This window comes from Pithys albifrons, chromosome 3 (assembly GCF_047495875.1).
Source record: "Pithys albifrons albifrons isolate INPA30051 chromosome 3, PitAlb_v1, whole genome shotgun sequence".
NCBI lineage: Eukaryota > Metazoa > Chordata > Aves > Passeriformes > Thamnophilidae > Pithys > Pithys albifrons.
Genome location: NC_092460.1, coordinates 44,018,451 through 44,036,570, shown reverse-complemented (window position 1 = coordinate 44,036,570; position 18,120 = coordinate 44,018,451). Strand labels below are relative to the sequence as shown.

Here is an 18,120-nt window from a genome sequence, read left to right as displayed (position 1 = left end):
CAGGGCGTGTTCGCCCCATCCCAGGGATCCCCGGACCCCTCTGCTCCCCATCCCACCCATCCCCGGACCCCTCTGCTCCCCATCCCACCTATCCCCAGACCCTCCTGCGCCAGCTGTGCGGGGGGTGGGCGGGGCGAGCCCCGCGAGCCCCTTCCCCCCGGGCCGTGGCCAGCCCGGCGGTCCCGCAGCGGGCTCAGAAGCCGCGGGGCCAGGCGGGGCCGGGGAGAGACCGCAGAGGGACAGCGGAGGGACAGCGGAGGGACAGCGGAGGGACAGCGGAGGGACAGCGGAGGGACCGCAGGGTCGGGAGCGCGCCCTGCGCGCCGCCGGGCGGGGGCGGGAGGATGAGAAGAAGGCGTTGCCTTATTTGCATACCGCCCTCTGATTGGCTGTGGCGCCTTGGGCCACCGAGCGGCGGCGCGTGATTGGCTGCGGCGCGGCCGGCGGCGGGGGCGCGGCCGGCGGGGAACGCGCAGGGTCCGGGCCACGGCCGGCGCGCCCGGTCCCGCTGCGTGTCCCTGTGTGTGTCCGTCTGTGTGTCCGCCCCTGTCCCCGCCGGCCACCATGCTGGACCGCGAGGGCGGCTGGAGCGTGTCCTTCGCCGGCTGCGGCTTCCTGGGCGTCTACCACATCGGCGCGGCCACCTGCCTGCAGGAGCGCGCCCCGCACGTCATCCGCGACGCGCGGCACATCTACGGCGCCTCCGCGGGCGCGCTCGCCGGGGCCGTGCTCGTCGGGGGCGGCTCTCTGGGTGAGCGGGGCGACGGCCCGCGGGTGGACGAGGCAAAGGGTAGGGGCGGCGGGGGCAGCCCGAGGGTGATGGCCGGGCGGGGAAGAGGCAGGGGCGGCGGGGACGGCCCTTGGCGCGTCCCGTCCGTGCGGGGCTGGCTCCGAGTCTCGTGTTCTGCCACTAAAAAGAAGCGTGACCCCTTCGGTGGAATTAGATCCTGCCACGGTGCATGACGCAGGGAATGGTTTTCGCGATGCCTGATCCTGTTCCCAGCGCTTGTGTAGCTGAGCGGTCAGGGTTCCCGTCCCCAGGTGCAGGACAGGTGTGTCTGTGTGTCTGTCCCTGTCCCCCAGGTGCAGGGCAGGTGTGTGTGTCCCCCATCCCGAGGTGCAGGGCAGGTGTGTGTGTGTCTGTCCCTGTCCCCCAGGTGCAGGGCAGGTGTGTGTGTGTGTCTCTGTCCCCCAGGTGCAGGGCAGGGGTGTGTGTGTGTCGCAGGTGTAGGGCAGGGCAGGTGTTCGTGTGTCCCTGTCCCCCAGGTGCAGGGCAGGTGTGTGTGTGTCCCTGTCCCCCAGGTGCAGGGCAGGTGTGTGTGTGTCCCTGTCCCCCAGGTGCAGGGCAGGTGTGTGTGTCCCTGTCCCCCAGGTACAGGGCAGGTGTGTCCCCCGAGGAGCTCATTGCTCCCACTCCCTGCAGAGCTGCACCTTTCTTGGGGTGAAGCTTGGCTAGTTCAGGTCAGGGCTTAGGAGAGCTTTAACGTGCTTTTCCTCGCTAATCTGGGCACAGTGTGTGTTGCAAAGGTTGCTTAGGTGTCTGATTAGAAAGGGTGGATTGATTAAAATCACTGATTTTAATTGTCACTTAAATAGTTGAGTTAATCTTGTTCGTATTTATCCTGCATAAAAGATGCAAGTTTGTGATTAAATGTGGTCTGTCTTGTGAAACAAGTCCTTATTTTCTAGCTGTAGGAAAAGCATACTTTTTATTATTTATCCTAAATATTCCATATAATTTCTTAATGTAGTGTTTATGTATTTATAGATGTATATATTTTATATATTTATATAATATATACTATCAGTGTCATGTAGTTACTATTTTATTACCTTTGCCTCTTTAGGTCCCATAAGAATCCAAACATACATTTATGTGGTGAATTAGATATTAAAGCCAGCTTGGTACAAGCTGCGCAAATATCAGAGGTGTTTATGATAGTGGCTGGATTGCAGCTTAAAAATTTGTGTGAAATAACTGGAAATGGTTTTCTTTTTAAACTGAAGAAATCCCCTCAGTAAAAGCTTGTCTAGTTCATGACTCAACATTGATTGTTTTTGCTGGTGGTGCCCTTGACTGGTTTAGAACTAGAAGGTTTTGAAAATTCAGATTTTATCTTACTTAGAGGATGAGGAGAACAATGAGTGCTTATTTTGAGTTTGAGGAGGTTTATGGGCTTATCTTAAATTTCTGGGAGAGCAATTCACTGACTAAAATAACAGAAGTTCTCTGTGTTTGAGAGAGCAGTGCTGAGAAATGCCTGTCCCTGTTGCTTTAACCACTGAGCTCCACCACATAAGCTTAATTTCTTCAAAGCTTTAGCAGGAAACTTGTGCCACTTCAACTTCTTAATTTAATTTTGTTGAAATGTTCTATCATAACACACTTACTATGTGCCCAAGATGATATTTTTCCCCAATAGCTGTTTATTTTTAGAATATATCCAGTCCTAAGTCTTGTCACTGTAAATGATTTAAGGAGGAAGCTGCTTTAAATATTTGAAGCACAGAAAGCGTCCATAGTTTACCTGACAGCTGGGTTAGTAACAGCTTTTAAAGCTTATAGTATTTTAATCAATGGGAGTTGCAGACTTCAAGTTGCTTTGTCTTTCCCTTCTCTTTCACCAGCTGAGGTTTTGCTGTTCTAACCAACACAATATCCTGTTGGTGTGTGATCACTGTCCAACGTAGAGCATTCCATGGGCAAGTGCATTTCTTCTGGAAACTAAAAAAAAAAGGGCATCACTTCAGAATGTTGGAAGACAATTCAAAACCAGCCACATCCTAAAATCCATTAATCATTATAAACTGATAAAATTAAGAAGGTCCTTCCATGCTAATTCTCTGAGTTTTTAGCTGTATTTATTGTGAGCTTGTGTGAAAGCAGAGGATAGTAAAGAAGCACTGTGGGCTACAATAATAGGATGTATTTCATGAGGTTTTGTTGTACACATCCCTTACTCTGATATACTTTAATATGAAGTATTTGGTGTCCTTGCAGCTGTGGGTGGAAGTCAGTCCTGTGTTTTTTCACTATGGACAGACAGAGCCAAAATCTTCTCAGAGATGAGCAGTGGGAAGATGAGAGGAGCAGACAGAGACTGGAAGGTGGAACATTCAGATGAGATGTGAGGAAAAGGCAGTTTCCATGAGGGTTGTAAAATAATGGCACAGGTTTCCATCCTTGACTTGACTGGACCCAGCCCTGAATCAGTACATTTGTTGGTGCACATCAAGCTGTGTCTCTGAATTTGGGTTAAAATTGAAGGGCATTTTAAAATAAAGAGTTTTCTTTTTGCTTTAGTTGCACTCCTCTTGTCAGACATTCCCATGGTTGTTCTGGGTGCGTGGTGTTTTGGTGGTCCTGTGACCATCCATTCTGGTGAGGCACTGAAGAGAACAGGTTTTCTAGAGGCTGCAAATGTCAGGTTTTACCCTGTGGGAAACAAATTAAGAGTTGCATAACAACTAAAAATAGGAATACAGAAATATAACTAGAAATAGCTTGCATTTAATAGGAACATTAATTTCTTTGGCTCTCCTGTGTTTCAAAAATAAAACAAATTACCAAGGTCTGCCTAAAATCCCAGTCAGCCTTGAGCTCCAGCCCTTGGTCCTTGTTTGAGAAGCTGCTATTTTGGAGTACACCACTGTGTATTCCCGCATTAATTCATGGCATTCTGTTGTAATGTAAGTGTATTTTGGTCCTGCTGAGGAAAGAAGGGAGAAGGAAAACAAGCTGGAATACCTTTGGTTGAATTATTAACAAACAGCTGTTTAAATTTTTAGTGTTTTAATATCACATTCTCTTGGGTAGACACAGTGGTATTTTTTCTTGCTTTGAAGCTCCTCTCATGTTTAAAACAGGTTCCAATATTCAAAATACATAATTTTTTTTCCTTGTTTTTTTTTTACCTCAACTGTAGAAATTCTTGTACATGGAGGAGATGGGTAAACTGCTAAATCAAATTTCATTTTGGTGTTATTTTCTGAGAGGAAGCTGAAATGAGAGCAGTTCAAACCCAGATTGTCAGAGGTCACCACGTTGCTGCCCTTTAAAGGGCATTCATAGTGTGAGCTGAGACTTGCCTGACATTTCTTACAGTGAAAGGTAAATAATCATAATGCAAGTTTAGCAGAGGGCAGTGGTTTAGTTATTTTTCCTGCAGAAATAAGCCTGCAGTGCAAATTAGTGAAGATGTTTCCATGCTTCAAACTTAAATAATACCTTGAGCTTCAGGTTGGCAGGATTCTCTTTAGAAAAACAGGGTCAGGGCCTGGCAGAGAAGTGTCAACATGGATATTTGTTTGCTCTTGGTTTGTGTTTTACAACAAGTAATTTACTGAAATGTTGAAAAAAATACTTACTTTGGAAAGGGCAATTACTGCATGTGCTCAGAGGCTGCTCTTCCTGCCAGAGATCTGGTGGTTCAGAGTCTCCTGCAAAATGCAGAAAGTCGAGAAGGTTGGGCATTGCTAAATAAAAGAAATTAGGTGGTAACTTATATCTGAATGCATGAAAATTGGAACTGTCCACATACTCCTTTTGGGAACCAATTGTCAGAATGTGACTTGTGCAAGCTTTTTATTTGTGGGCAAAAATAAACAGGTGTTTGGCCCTGAACAGTGAGCTGCGTCTGAGCTGTTTGCTCTGCTGGGATGGGGTCAGTGTGTTTGTGGCTCAAGGTTTTGCTGTGTGAGAGTGGAATGACAAGAGTCATAGTGGGAAAAGTGGAGTGTTGGCTGATACCTCGATTGAATTTAAAATACTGATGGTATTTTAGGATAAATGGTATTTTATGAATGATAAATGTTTAGGGATTGATATTTGAGAGGAAAAAACATTGTAGGAAGAGAATATTTTTGGAAATTACCAAGAACTGAAGGGCTTAAGGAGACTTATTACCTGTGCAGTGCTCACATTTGAGCTGATAAATGCTCTCTGTTCTAATAAAGCATGTAAGTTCTGAAAATATTTTTGGATGATGTTGTAGCCCGTCACTCAGGTTGATAACCTGACTTTGACCTTCTTCCCCAGCCCTTTTCCTCTACCAAGTTTGACAAACTTCCTGGGCAGTTTCCTCCAAGTGTGCCCTGGAGAAATGTGATATTGGAAGTTCAGGCAAGACACTGCAGGTGGATGAGCTGCTGCTACTCCTGGGACTAAATATTGAGATGATTTTAGTGTTCCTCAGGAACAGTCATGTCTTCTGGAGTGGTTGGATCTGCTTCTTCGCCAGACATCCTGTGGACATTAAATACTGAAGGGTTTTATGGATGTTTCATATGGAATATGACCACGTGCTTGGGGAAGGTCCCTCATCCTTGTTTCTTCTTATAAATGTGCTTTTGGAATGAATAATTTCTACTGGTATCTTCTTATATGGATATTTTACACTTAAAATCTACATCTACATAGCTTGGTCTTCACCACGAGTTCTTCTGGAAAGCCTAAAGTGATTTTTTTCCCTCTCTCAGAAAACTAAACTCTCCTAAACACTGTTGGGCATTTACTTTATCTGTTACAAAGCCCTGGAATTTTCATTCCAGCATTCAGATAAGTTGGATCTCTAGACCTGCTTTATCAGTCCCAAGTGTGGGGTTTGTTTCTTGATGTATCTTGTGTTCTTAAAATAAATGCATTTTCTTTGCAGCTCAGGCCTGTGCAGATGTCCTGGCATTAGCCAGAGAAGCCAGAAAGAGGAACCTTGGTCCTCTCCACCCATCCTTTAATGTGATAAAGATAATTAGAGATGGGCTGATGAGAAACCTGCCAGAGAACACTCACCAGCTGTCATCAGGCAGACTCTGCATTTCACTGACCAGAGTATCAGATGGCAAAAATGCCTTGATATCCAATTTTAACTCTAAAGAAGAAGTTATCCAGGTGTGTTTGGTTTGGGCAACTTTTAAGAGTTTCACCAATCTTTCCTTCATGTAACACCATCTGTTGGATTTCCACTTAAACATTTTAGGATATTTTGTGACTGGGACAGTATTTTAAAGAGGAATTCCAGCTTTATTACACTCAATTCCTATGCTGGTTTTCCCAGTCAGTGTGTCTGAACTGTTTACTGAGGAGGTGTGAGGGGTCAGTCAGAAAAAGGGTAAATGCCTTTAAAGTGCAGTGTGTCTAATGGAACCATTTCCTGCATAAGAATTTTTTAAGGTCATTTTTAGAAAAGCAATGGCCAAGAAACAGTGAAAAATAGCTTATAAAAATTCTGTATTACAAATAAGCTTTATATATCTATAGATGTATCTATTAATGTGATCCCAGGATGTTGATACTTGTTTAATTTGATTACTCAAAAATGTGTAACTTAAGTGAATGTCATAAACTTTTCCTTGCTGGTGCCATTTCTAAAACTGATCTTTAAGTGAGTCCTACAGTTTATTTTTCTTAGATCGAGTATGGTTACATTGTAAAAAAGATGTGCAATACCCTCATCCTGTTTAAAATAATATTTAATAATATCTTTTTCCTGGTTTTTTTATTCGAGTGTTGTTGCTGGGATTTTTTTTTGTTGCTTGGGTTTTTTTGCTCATATCTTAAAAACCATAAATATTAATGTCAGCAATGGCGCAATTAACATTTAGTTTACATGTCCTTTTTTTCTTACAGGCTTTAATCTGTAGTTCATTTGTCCCTATTTATTGTGGCCTCATTCCACCATCGTTCAGAGGTGTGGTAAGTCTCTGTTGTTCAGATCTAAAAGTAGTTCTGGGTATGCTGAAAATATTAAGACGATGTGTTGGTTACCCTACTGCAAAATAAATACCTTCATCACAGATTTTAGTCCTGTAGCTGTAACAACTTTGCAAAAAAAGAAGCACTGAATATGTGGGAGATTTGTTACATTTCAACACACACACTGTCTTTCCCTCCCCCCAAAGATGCATTAATTAAAATAAGAGGTTATTATAAAACAAGTATTTAACTTATGGATAAATATTTATTTAAGAAAGGGCTGTTCTTTCACCTGCAAAGTTCATAGGAAGGGTCACTTGTTTGAGAAACAAAGTCTTGTAAGAGTTTATTGTGTCCCTTTGTGTTCTGGCTGTGGGTAGACCTGCCTTAGAACTGGATTCAAGTCCTGTGTCCAGTCAGGTGGAAACAAAGCTTTGTAATGGCAGGGTAAGGAAGTTTGCTTTTTAGAGGTAAAATGTCAGTGTGCTATTATGTTCTCTTACTTCACAGCAGGATCTGCTGCTTACAAAACCTCTCAGTACTTTATGGCTATACTGGGCTCTCTGAAATCCCCTGGTAGAGAGAGAAAAAGTGCAGAGAAGTCACCATGGTTTGTTGGTGTTGTGACGCCAGGCCTGGAAGCAGAGGTGGATTCTAAATTCACTTGATTTCCTTCCAACTTTGGTCTCCTTACACAAGGAGGAGGGAAGAAAGAAAGAAAGAAAACTTTTAACATCTTTAACAGTGGTTGAAGTACCAAAAGTTCAAGAACAGACACAAAATGTATTTTCTTCCTGCAGCAACTGAAGCAAAAGTGATTAGAATTGTATGGGGATTTTCTTTATCTGTACTCCTAAACCTTGTATGTCTCCTTAAACTCTTCCAGATTAGAGGTGTTATGAAAACAGGACATGGGACAGGAGCCAAGGGTTAGGCTGGATCCAGGCTAAGCTGTTCAGTTCTTGTCACCACACAACGTTATTTTCAAAGGCCCAGTTCAGAGTACAGCAACATACAAATCATGCTTTATTGGGCCTTCATTTGAGAAAAGGAAGGAACCATTCTATCCTTTTAATCTTTGCAATTATTTTGTTATTCTTTTAATGCTTAAGAGGCATTTTTGATGGAACTTGGTAAGAATATCACAGTTGCTTCTGTTTGGCGTGACTCTTACAGGTGTAAGAACAATAGAATGTCAAGTCTACAAACTTGGTAGTGTCTTGCTGTTTACTGGCTTGGCATTGCTGTGTGTGTAGTTTAAAATCAAGACTTAAGGATAACTTTCAATAGGTGTATCTAATTCCCAGTTGTGAAGCTTTTGGATGGTGAGTATTGTTTGGCTTTTTCACTCATTTCAAACACAGCAAGATTAAGAAATTACTGGAGGGAGCAACTAGGCAGAAAATTTAATTATTTGAAGCAAAATCATTTACCTCTGTAGAACAGTAATTCAGGTGTGTACTCCTACCTTTTAATAATCCCAGGAGAAGGCTGCATGCTGTGGCTCCTCCTTGGCCAAACCTGGTGTGTTGTACTTGATACTTCCACAGCATTAGGAAGGAGGAAGATACAGCCACTAAACCAGCAAAGCTGGTGGTCTCCCAACTGGCCCCACTGGAAAATGAGTTGTGGGTGAGTGGAGGGGTTGTATTCAGCCAGTGCAGCTGCTGCACTGTACATTAGTTATCCCAAAACAGAACTCGGTGGTTCTTGGGTTTTAAAGTGTCTGAGTGGTCGATGCACTAAAAACTACAGAAACGGGCAATGCAATGCAAGGGAGACAGAAGCATAACCTGGCACTTGCACTCAAAGCAGTGTTAACAAGGTTTCTGAGACAGTGTCCATTTCACTTGCAAGTTCTTTATGTCCAAAGCTTTTGGATGCTTTCATACCAAATTCTAAGAGTAATTTTAATTTGCTCACTCTGACTGAATTGAATGTTGGAAGTTGAGCTTTGAATTGTAGAGCTGCTGTTTCACTCATATTCTTTCTAGAGGTGTACCCTGGTAGCTCTCTGGTTGGTGCTCTCCTTTGAGGAGGAGAAGGCAGCTGCTCCATCTGCTCTCTGCATGTTGTGTAGGATGATGGTCTTTAAAATTCACTGGCTCTTTCATAAACACACAGAAAATCCCCACTAGAATCCTCCTGGGCTGTCTGTGGGACTGTAGGTGGGATGATTTTTGATGGGCGGGCCACTGAAATATTTATCCTGGGAGCACAGGCTGTGCTGTTAAAGTGCTGTTGAATCCCCTGCATGGGCAGTGGGCTGGTTGGGAATGCTCATCCTCTGAGCCCTGTTCCTGGTTGGGAATGCTCATCCTCTGAGCCCTGTTGTTCCTGGTTGGGAATGCTCATCCTCTGAGCCCTGTTGTTCCTGGTTGGGAATGCTCATCCTCTGAGCCCTGTTGTTCCTGGTTGGGAATGCTCAGCCTCTGAGCCCTGCTGTTCCTGGTTGGGAATGCTCAGCCTCTGAGCCCTGCTGTTCCTGGCTGGGAATGCTCAGCCTCTGAGCCCTGCTGTTCCTGGCTGGGAATGCTCAGCCTCTGAGCCCTGCTGTTCCTGGTTGGGAATGCTCAGCCTCTGAGCCCTGCTGTTCCTGGTTGGGAATGCTCAGCCTCTGAGCCCTGCTGTTCCTGGTTGGGAATGCTCAGCCTCTGAGCCCTGCTGTTCCTGGCTGGGAATGCTCAGCCTCTGAGCCCTGCTGTTCCTGGCTGGGAATGCTCAGCCTCTGAGCCCTGCTGTTCCTGGCTGGGAATGCTCAGCCTCTGAGCCCTGCTGTTCCTGGCTGGGAATGCTCAGCCTCTGAGCCCTGCTGTTCCTGGTGGGGAATGCTCAGCCTCTGAGCCCTCTTGTTCCTGGTGGGGAATGCTCAGCCTCTGAGCCCTCTTGTTCCTGGTGGGGAATGCTCAGCCTCTGAGCCCTCTTGTTCCTGGTGGGGAATGCTCAGCCTCTGAGCCCTCTTGTTCCTGGTGGGGAATGCTCAGCCTCTGAGCCCTCTTGTTCCTGGTGGGGAATGCTCAGCCTCTGAGCCCTCTTGTTCCTGGTGGGGAATGCTCAGCCTCTGAGCCCTCTTGTTCCTGGTGGGGAATGCTCAGCCTCTGAGCCCTCTTGTTCCTGGTGGGGAATGCTCAGCCTCTGAGCCCTCTTGTTCCTGGTGGGGAATGCTCAGCCTCTGAGCCCTCTTGTTCCTGGTGGGGAATGCTCAGCCTCTGAGCCCTGTTGTTCCAGGTTGGAATGCTCAGCCTCTGAGCCCTGTTGTTCCTGGTAGGGAATGCTCAGCCTCTGAGCCCTGTTGTTCCAGTTTGGAATGCTCAGCCTCTGAGCCCTGTTGTTCCAGTTTGGAATGCTCAGCCTCTGAGCCCTGCTGTTCCAGGTTGGAATGCTCAGCCTCTGAGCCCTGCTGTTCCAGGTTGGAATGCTCAGCCTCTGAGCCCTCTTGTTCCTGGTAGGGAATGCTCAGCCTGAGCCCTGCTGTTCTGTTCCCTTCTGCAGCGCTACGTGGACGGCGGGATCAGTGACAACCTGCCCCACTATGAGTGCAAGAACACCATCACAGTGTCCCCCTTTGCTGGGGAGTGTGACATCTGCCCCAAGGGCAGGTCTGCCAACTTCCATGAGATGAATGTGACCAACACCAGCATCCAGTTCAGCCTGGGCAACCTGTACCGGCTGACACAAGCCCTGTTCCCCCCAGAGCCCAAGGTGAGGCGCTGCCCTGGGTGGGTCACCAGGCCTTGCTTTTGCAGAGAGCTGCAGTAACCTCAACATCTCATCTACTCACATAAATGCTTTCTTGTTTCTGTTTGTGTTTTGCCTTCACTTCTCCCTGGTTTTAGTCTCTCAGACTAAAAAAGCCTGCCCTGTGATTGGCTTTGGGTATTTATTTGGGAATTAGCACAGGGTTCTCTCATGCAATCCACACGGGTAAATCAATATCTGTCAGCTTGTGGTCCTTTCATGTTCACCTGCTGACTGGGTGCTTCAGAACTTTGAAGGATTTCTCAAGGTTCATAGTTTTGCAAAGTTCTCAATGAATACTGAGGAGAAACCTGCCAGAGACTCACCAGCTGCCATCAGGCAGACTCTGCATTTCACTGACCAGAGTATCAATGGCAAAAATGCCTTGATATCCAATTTTAACTCTAAAAAAGAAGTTATCCAGGTATGTTTGGTTTGGGGGCAACTTTTAAAATTCTCACTAATCTTATCTCCATATAACACCATCTGTTGGATTTCCACTTAAAACACTGTCGGATATTTTGTGACTGGGACAATATTTTAAAGAGGAATTCCAGCTTTACTACACTAAATTCCTATACTGGTTTTCCCAGTCAGTGTGTCTGTGAACTGTTTACTGAGGAGGTGTGAGGGGGTCAGTCAGAAAAAGGATAAATGCCTTTAAAGTGCAGTGTGTCTAATGGAACCATATCGTGAGTGAATAAGAATTTTTTAACGTCATTCTTAGAAAAGGAATGGTCAAGAAACAGTCAAAAATAGCTTCTAAAAATTCTTAATAACCTTGAGGCAGGCAAGTTCCCTTTAAAGTTTAAGGGCTATGAGTTGCAGATCTGATGAGGAAAATGCTCTTGAATTGCCATTATGGAAGTTTAAAAAATGAAAACAAACCTTCAAAGAGGATTGGGATACACCGCAGCAGAGAAGTGATTGTTCTGACTGCTTTTCTTTCACAAGTGGGGGGTGGATGGAAGTGGCTTTTCATTCCGCAGAGTGTTGATCTCAAGCTGAAACTCCTTTTATTTCCCTGACTCGTTTACTCTCTTTGCAGGTACTTGGAGAGATCTGTGAGCAAGGATATCTGGATGCTCTCAAATTCTTGAAAGAGAATGGTATGTTAAACTTACAGTCTCATGAAAGACTTCAGAAGATGACTTGGAATGGAGCAGTTGTTGAGACCCAGATAAGATTGGGATGAAGAACTGAAAGTTGCTCTACTTCTAGAATGCTAGTAACATGTTTTATGTTAATAATTTAAAATAATATATATTACTAGTTTTAATTTATGTTAATAATAGAAATTAAAATATTTTACATATTAATATATTTCATTTATATTAATAATGTAATAGTAATATTTGCACCCTTGAGACAAGGTAAAGACAGTTAACTGTAAAGACAGGTAAAGACAATTAACTGTGTTAAATGTGATTAATCCCTGTAGTCTTTGGGTGCAGAAGGTAATGGGTCAGATTAGAGGAAGAGTGGGAATGAAAATGGGATATTTGCACTGTAGCAGCACCAGCTGCAGGATTGCAGTGCAGTCATTGATGTGCTCACTGCTTACACTGAGTTACAACTCAACATTAAATACTCAAATTTTCTCGAAAGAATTCTCTGGTAAAGAACATCACAGTTCTGCCTAAGAGCTTAATTTACTGGTAATACTATTTAATATTTAATGAGTTCTGCTTCCTACCTTTTACCACGTGATTAAAAGCACAAGCTCTGCCAAGAGTCTGTCATTTGGGGTTGCCGATGCTGAGGTGGTTCTGTTGCTGTCCTGCACCCCCAGCTTTCCCCTGGGCACGTTCCCACCTCTGTCTGACACCAATATCTCACATTCCTTGCTGTTTTCCCTTGCTCTCTTTGCCCCACTGTTGTCCTCCTTTTCACACCACTGATCCTGTCATCAACTTTGTTTTCCTTCTGTCACAGGTTTGTTTTGCACCAAGCTTAATCAGTGATAATTACAACCTTTCCAAGGTCATTCAGTGTGCTGCTTCTTTCTTGTTATTTCAGCTGAAGGAATTAATTTCCCCCCCCATCCGCGAAACTTCAAATAATTTTTTTTCCTAAGTATATTCTTTTGACATTTGTCATTTAGTAGTACTTGTAAGTAGGATACAGATTTTGTTACATTTTATAGGTGTGGATCCTGGTCAACTTTGGGGGTGTTTTTACATGTATAATTTTACACTGATTTTCTGGAAACAGAATATAAATACCCTTTGTGCATTTTCTGCTTTGCACTCATTATCTCTTGCTGATTTCTGAAGTAATTCTCAGTGCTGTTTCTTCATTGGCACCAGTTTTGCAATGCAACCAATGTTGATTTAGATCTGTACTTTGGATATACCTGAAAAAACTACTGTAACCTACTTCTTTCATTTTCAGCCCTCTTGCAGCAATGCCTCAGAGTACTCACTTGATACCTGCCCTGTGAATTTCCCAAATATCTGATGTGCTTTGGGTGTTTTCTTTTAAATACATATTAAATCAGTTTTCTTCCTCTCTTCTAAATCATTTGCTTTCTTGCAGTAAGGCAACTTTGGTAAATGACTGTTTGTTTCCAGTGCAGTTTCAGTTAGTTTTTCACTCTTCCATTTTCCTTAGAACCTGTTTTAAAGTAAGACCTAACCCTTCAAAGGAGCCACCAGTGTGATTAGACATTTTTGGGGTGCAACCTAAGTGGAAGCTCTTGGCTCTTTCAGGGATTCTGAACGACTCCATTTATATCCACTTGCCCTTCACAAAAAGAAACCCTCCTGAGGCTGCACAACACCCAGACCTTGTGAAGAAAAGAAAGCTGGCAGAGAAGAGCAGAGTAGAAACTTTGAAAATGGGAGTGCTTAATGAGCAGCTAAAGCCAAATCCGTGGCCTTTGGAAAAGAGCATATTTGAGAGTCTCCCTCCCAGGCTTCGCAAAGGTCTGTGCTTCAGGCTGTTCCCTCTGACTTTGGGGTTTGGTTTTTTAAAATTAATTAGTGCTTAAAAGTCCTGGGTAATGCCTTTTCTCACTGTGGTATGACTCTGTGTTTCCCATAATTTAAAGTAGCATAGAGAAGATTTATGGTAAACATGCCCTGAATTAATTCCCTTGTCTTCTAGCTGAGCCTTACTCAGTAACACTTGGTAACATTCACTGCAGATTGCAAAACTTTGAGAAAATAAGTAAAATTGCCTTCAAATAGTCTGACATCTCTCCCAAAATAATTCTGCTTAAGCACTGCAGGAAGCTTGTAAGGAACAGAATGGGTTCTATGCTCAGTTCTCCAAGCTGTTCCCCATGAGGGTGATCTCCTACCTGATGCTGCCATACACACTCCCAGTGGAGTCTGCTTACTGCGCTGCTTTACGGTAAGGAGACTTCAGGAACCAGCTTGGAATTATTGTCTCATGGGAAGTTTACTCACTGGGAGCTCCTTCAGTGTCGTAGGAATTCAGGCACTCTAGAATTTTGGTGGTAAGACCATTATTTCTGCCTTCATGATGCATCCTCCTAAAGCCTGTATAGTCTAAAGCCAGATAAATAGACATATTAAGAAGATTCCTAAACACTATTCTCTTGTTACTAATACCTACCTTGCAGTGGCTCAAAAAAGCACCCTTAGTTGTGCTTTCCAGCACATTGTTTATTGCTGTATTCTGCAGTGGTATCTGAACTCCATCCAGGAAGTTCTTGTCCTTCTTTCTGAAGTCAGGACTGAAATCCACTGTTTACTCGCCATAGAAATTCCCTTACCAGTTTTGTTTAGGCTGAGTGAAAGTTGTGCTGTTGAAACACAAGGGTTTCATTTGGTCAGAAAAGGAGAAGTCGTGCTATAAATGAAAGCACCATGAACCCTGAGCTTTGTGCTGGCTTGGGAGAATTCCAGCCCATGAGCAGCAGGTGTCATTGCTATCTTCAGAAAATGCTTGAAAAGTCAAATGTTCTGTAAATGAACCACACAGAACTCCAGTGAAGTATCTTGTTCTGTGCCACTTGAGTTGGCACTTTAGTGCCAATTCTGGTGGATGGGGGAGGAAGCAAATTTTCACATATTTTCTGTGGGGTTTTTCTCCTTGTCCCACTGGGATGTGACTGACTTCTGTTAAGGATGTCATAAGGAAAAAAAAACATTTGTGGCATGGTTCTGGTTTTGCCTTCTCTGTGCTTTTCTTTTGTTTTTCCTTCCTCTTTCACTAACCAGAAAGTTCCTACCACACAGAAAGAGGTCCTGGAGGCAGGAATATTGGTCAGGCACTCAGCATCATAACTCAGAGGAGCAGAGAGCTGTGCTGCCCTTTTCCTTGGCTTGTGGGAAAGACATGAATGGTCTAGGTGGGAATTCAGGCAACTTGGGAAGAAATGGGGGCATTGGTGGGGGAGTTAACTTGGGGAGAATGAAAGCTGTGCTGGATGTAAAGATAAAACACAGCTCAGATGTACTGCTTGCAACAGGTGTATTCTGATTTTTGGGGGTTTTGCAGGTTAGTGAACTGGTTTCCTGACATGCCTGCTGATGTCCGATGGATGCAGGAGCAGCTGTTCAGGATTGCTGGCACAGTTTATTCCCAGGCTAAGAGCAAACTCTTCTGGGCATCCAGGTAAAGTCCCAAGTTTCTTTCTTATCAAAGGATTTAATGGTTTTCTCAAGGGCAACACAAAACAGCTCTCACTGCTTCAAATGTATTTTCTGGTTGTTCTTGGGAGTCTGGGCAGTTGACAGACTCAGTTCACAGACTGTTCTGAGTTGGAAGGACCCACAAGGATCATTGAGTCCAACTCTCAAGTCAATGGCCCACCCATGACCTTGGTGTTATTACAACCAAGTTTTAACCAACTGAGCTAACAGGAACCATTGTAAGAGTTAAAAATTAGACGAATAAGAAGGATAGTCTTGTAAGATAGTTGGGAAGAATTAAAGTAAGACACATGATTGAAAATTTTTAGGAAACTGTCTCTGTGGAAGAGAAACCTTGGCTTCATTATCTTCTCTTCTCTGGGGTGAGGTTTGGCCTTTCAGATTTTATTTCTGTTGAGCTTTGCAGGACTGTGTGTGTGTGGAGGAATTGGTGACAGCTTGCTAAGAATCTACTTTTCCCTTTTTTCTTTCTTTTTAACCAGGAAAGACAATTGTGCCCCCCTGAGAAAATGCCCACCTGCCCCACCCACTGTGGAGTTCCACTCCTCATACTGCCACCTCCAAATGCCTCACTCTGCTGCCCACATCGAGAGCTGGCTCTGGGAATCCTCCTGTTTCATGCACTCGGCCATGGAAAACCCCCCTGCTGAAACACAGAGGCAGCCAGACCTGAAGGCCTATCCCAGTTTCCTCCCAGATCCCGAGGAGTCTGCCTTGGAAATGGATGTTGACTCTTCCTCAGAGACGAGTTTCCACACTGCTCCAGAGTATTAGTTTGGAAACAGATTCCACACTTCGCAAATTTCTAACTTAAGACCCTAAAGGACTAAAGATCACTTTGTTCATTGCCAATAAGTCTTGGAAAATTACTTGTTTACAGCTTCCTGACAAATCTGCCTTGGGAATTGTACTGTTTTAAGGATTCTAAAACCAGTGGCTGCTCTACTAAGTGACAGACCACAATTCTGTTGAAGCACCAGCTCAATAAACTGTAGTCAGACTTGCAGTTAAACGGTATCTCTCTGGAAATAAATTTTTTAAAAATTTATTTACTTTCAGCATGAAAAGGTAAAGTCTGTAAACAGACTGTCAGTAAAACAAGCATCAACAAGAAGATGTTTTTAAAAATGTAATTCTTAATATGATGTGTTGGGGTTTCTTTTATAGCACTTAAATGAAATTGGACTTCTACTTCATAAAGGGAAATACATCCATTTTTAGTGGCCTCTGGTGTCCATTTGCCTTATGTTTAAACATAACATTGTGTTTTTGGAAAGTTGTCTGCATGAGGTATTGTAGGAACAGTATTCTGAGTTGTTGTGTGTATTTCACAGTTCTTTCCTCTGTGTTTCTTTCCCTCTTCAAGTAATTCCAGGGAAAAAGACACAAGAAATGGGGCACATTCCCCTGAGGTGTAAACAGGTACAGTTTCAGTGATTTCAGAGGGACTTTTTTTGAACTTAACAGAAAGACTTAATGCTTGACTAAGTATTGCAATGTAGGTGAAACAGTGACTGTGATTAGTAGCAAACAGTAAGTGGAGAAGCTGTTAAACTTTACAGGTGATGTTATTAAAAAAAAAAAGAAATCAGTGTATAGCAAGTGGTGAATGATGTTTAGATCACCCCTAATCATTCTTGATATTTTTTCCTCCTCCAGTTTGAGAGATTTTTCCTTTCTGCTTTGACTCTCCTCTTGCAAAAGGAGGGAAGAACAAAGGTGTGTCTCCTGTCTCAGTGGGGTGTACCCTGAAGGAAGTTTCCCAGGGCTGTTGGAAGCAGCAGGTGTGCAAGACTTAGTGAAAGGATCAGTATCCAGAGCTCTCCAGAACAGGTTCCAGAGTCTCAGTGGGATTTCCCTGAGCTTGGACAGCACTAACAGGGATTTGGGGCTGGAGGGAGCAGGGGCAGGAGGTGCTGAGTGTCCATTTCCAACTCCACAAGGCTGGTGCTATTTTACTTCATGTCTTGTGTGTTCATGTCCTCAAACTTGCCAGAGAAGTTGGGAATGTTCCTGTAACTACAATTAAAATGTGCAAGATCTATTTTATGTCGTCTGCATTTGTAATTTTAAACTTTAAGGAAAACATACAGAATGTTGTGCAAGACGTAGTTTACCAGAATGTGTTAGAACTGAGTGCTCTGTGTGCTGGAATAGTTCTATTAACTGTGTTTAAATCAACCTTAACCACTTTTTCTGTTGGGCACAGCTCCAATTTTGTCCTTTTCTAAAATAAACCCACAATCTCTTCTGTTACCTTGTTTTCCAAGCTGTCTTGGGTATAATTCAGAGTTAAATCAGAAGGTGTTTGTTTCATTGAGGGTTTAAGTGATTTGATGGCTCTGAGGGGTCTTATTTTTAAGAGAAATACTCCAAAATCTGACAGGTGATTTTAATTTTTAAATTGGACCTGAATATCACCTTAATTTGAAGTGTTTGTTTGTTTTGCAAGCCATTAGTTTACAAACAGCTTGTTCTGTTTAATGAGAAATAATTAAAATCCAGAGAAAGTTGTCTGGAGGAAGAAGACAAAAGGAGTCTTGTTTTGGAGTTAAAGCTCTGTCATTTAGCAGGTAACTAAATATAAATCATATAAAATACAGTCATATTATTAGATAACATAATAAAAAGAATAAAATAATTCTGTAATTGATATACTTAAACTATTTTATTATAAAATAGAACATAAGCAGATAAAATACAAATAATATTAAAGAATACAAATAATATTAAAGAATGTATAATATAAAAATAGTATTACATCATGGATTCAGTAGTTTGATATATTTAATAAAAACATAAAATTATGTATAAATTAAGTAAAGTGTAAAACATAAGCTGATAACCAAATATAAATAATTTAAAATATAATATTACATAATAGATAACATAAAGGAATATTAGTATAGTAATTAATTTGTTTGATATATTTAATATCAATATGAAAGTTACATGTGGATTATATAAAATAATGTAAAATAAGATAATCAAATATAAATAAAGTAACATATAGTGTTAAATACTATAAAATAAGAAAATATTTAGATAGTAATTTACTAATTTATG

General features: G+C 42.9%; 1 protein-coding gene across 3 annotated transcripts; it reads left to right on the top strand.

The window, feature by feature from the left end:
* The first annotated feature begins 467 nt into the window (after positions 1–467).
* Positions 468–17,310, top strand: LOC139670179 (1-acylglycerol-3-phosphate O-acyltransferase Pnpla3-like). Of its 3 annotated transcripts, none has more exons than XM_071551533.1 (9): positions 468–751; positions 5,655–5,887; positions 6,626–6,691; positions 10,184–10,393; positions 11,478–11,538; positions 13,141–13,356; positions 13,654–13,786; positions 14,900–15,016; positions 15,537–17,310. In XM_071551533.1, exons 1-9 carry the CDS (start codon positions 565–567, stop codon positions 15,826–15,828), a joined length of 1,515 nt encoding a protein of 504 aa, XP_071407634.1. In that variant the 5' UTR covers positions 468–564; the 3' UTR covers positions 15,829–17,310. The 3 variants fall into 3 exon arrangements, with proteins under 3 accessions (XP_071407634.1, XP_071407633.1, XP_071407635.1); XM_071551532.1 differs by having other exon boundaries at positions 468–790; XM_071551534.1 differs by lacking the exon at positions 10,184–10,393 and having other exon boundaries at positions 468–790.
* The last annotated feature ends 810 nt before the right edge of the window (positions 17,311–18,120 follow it).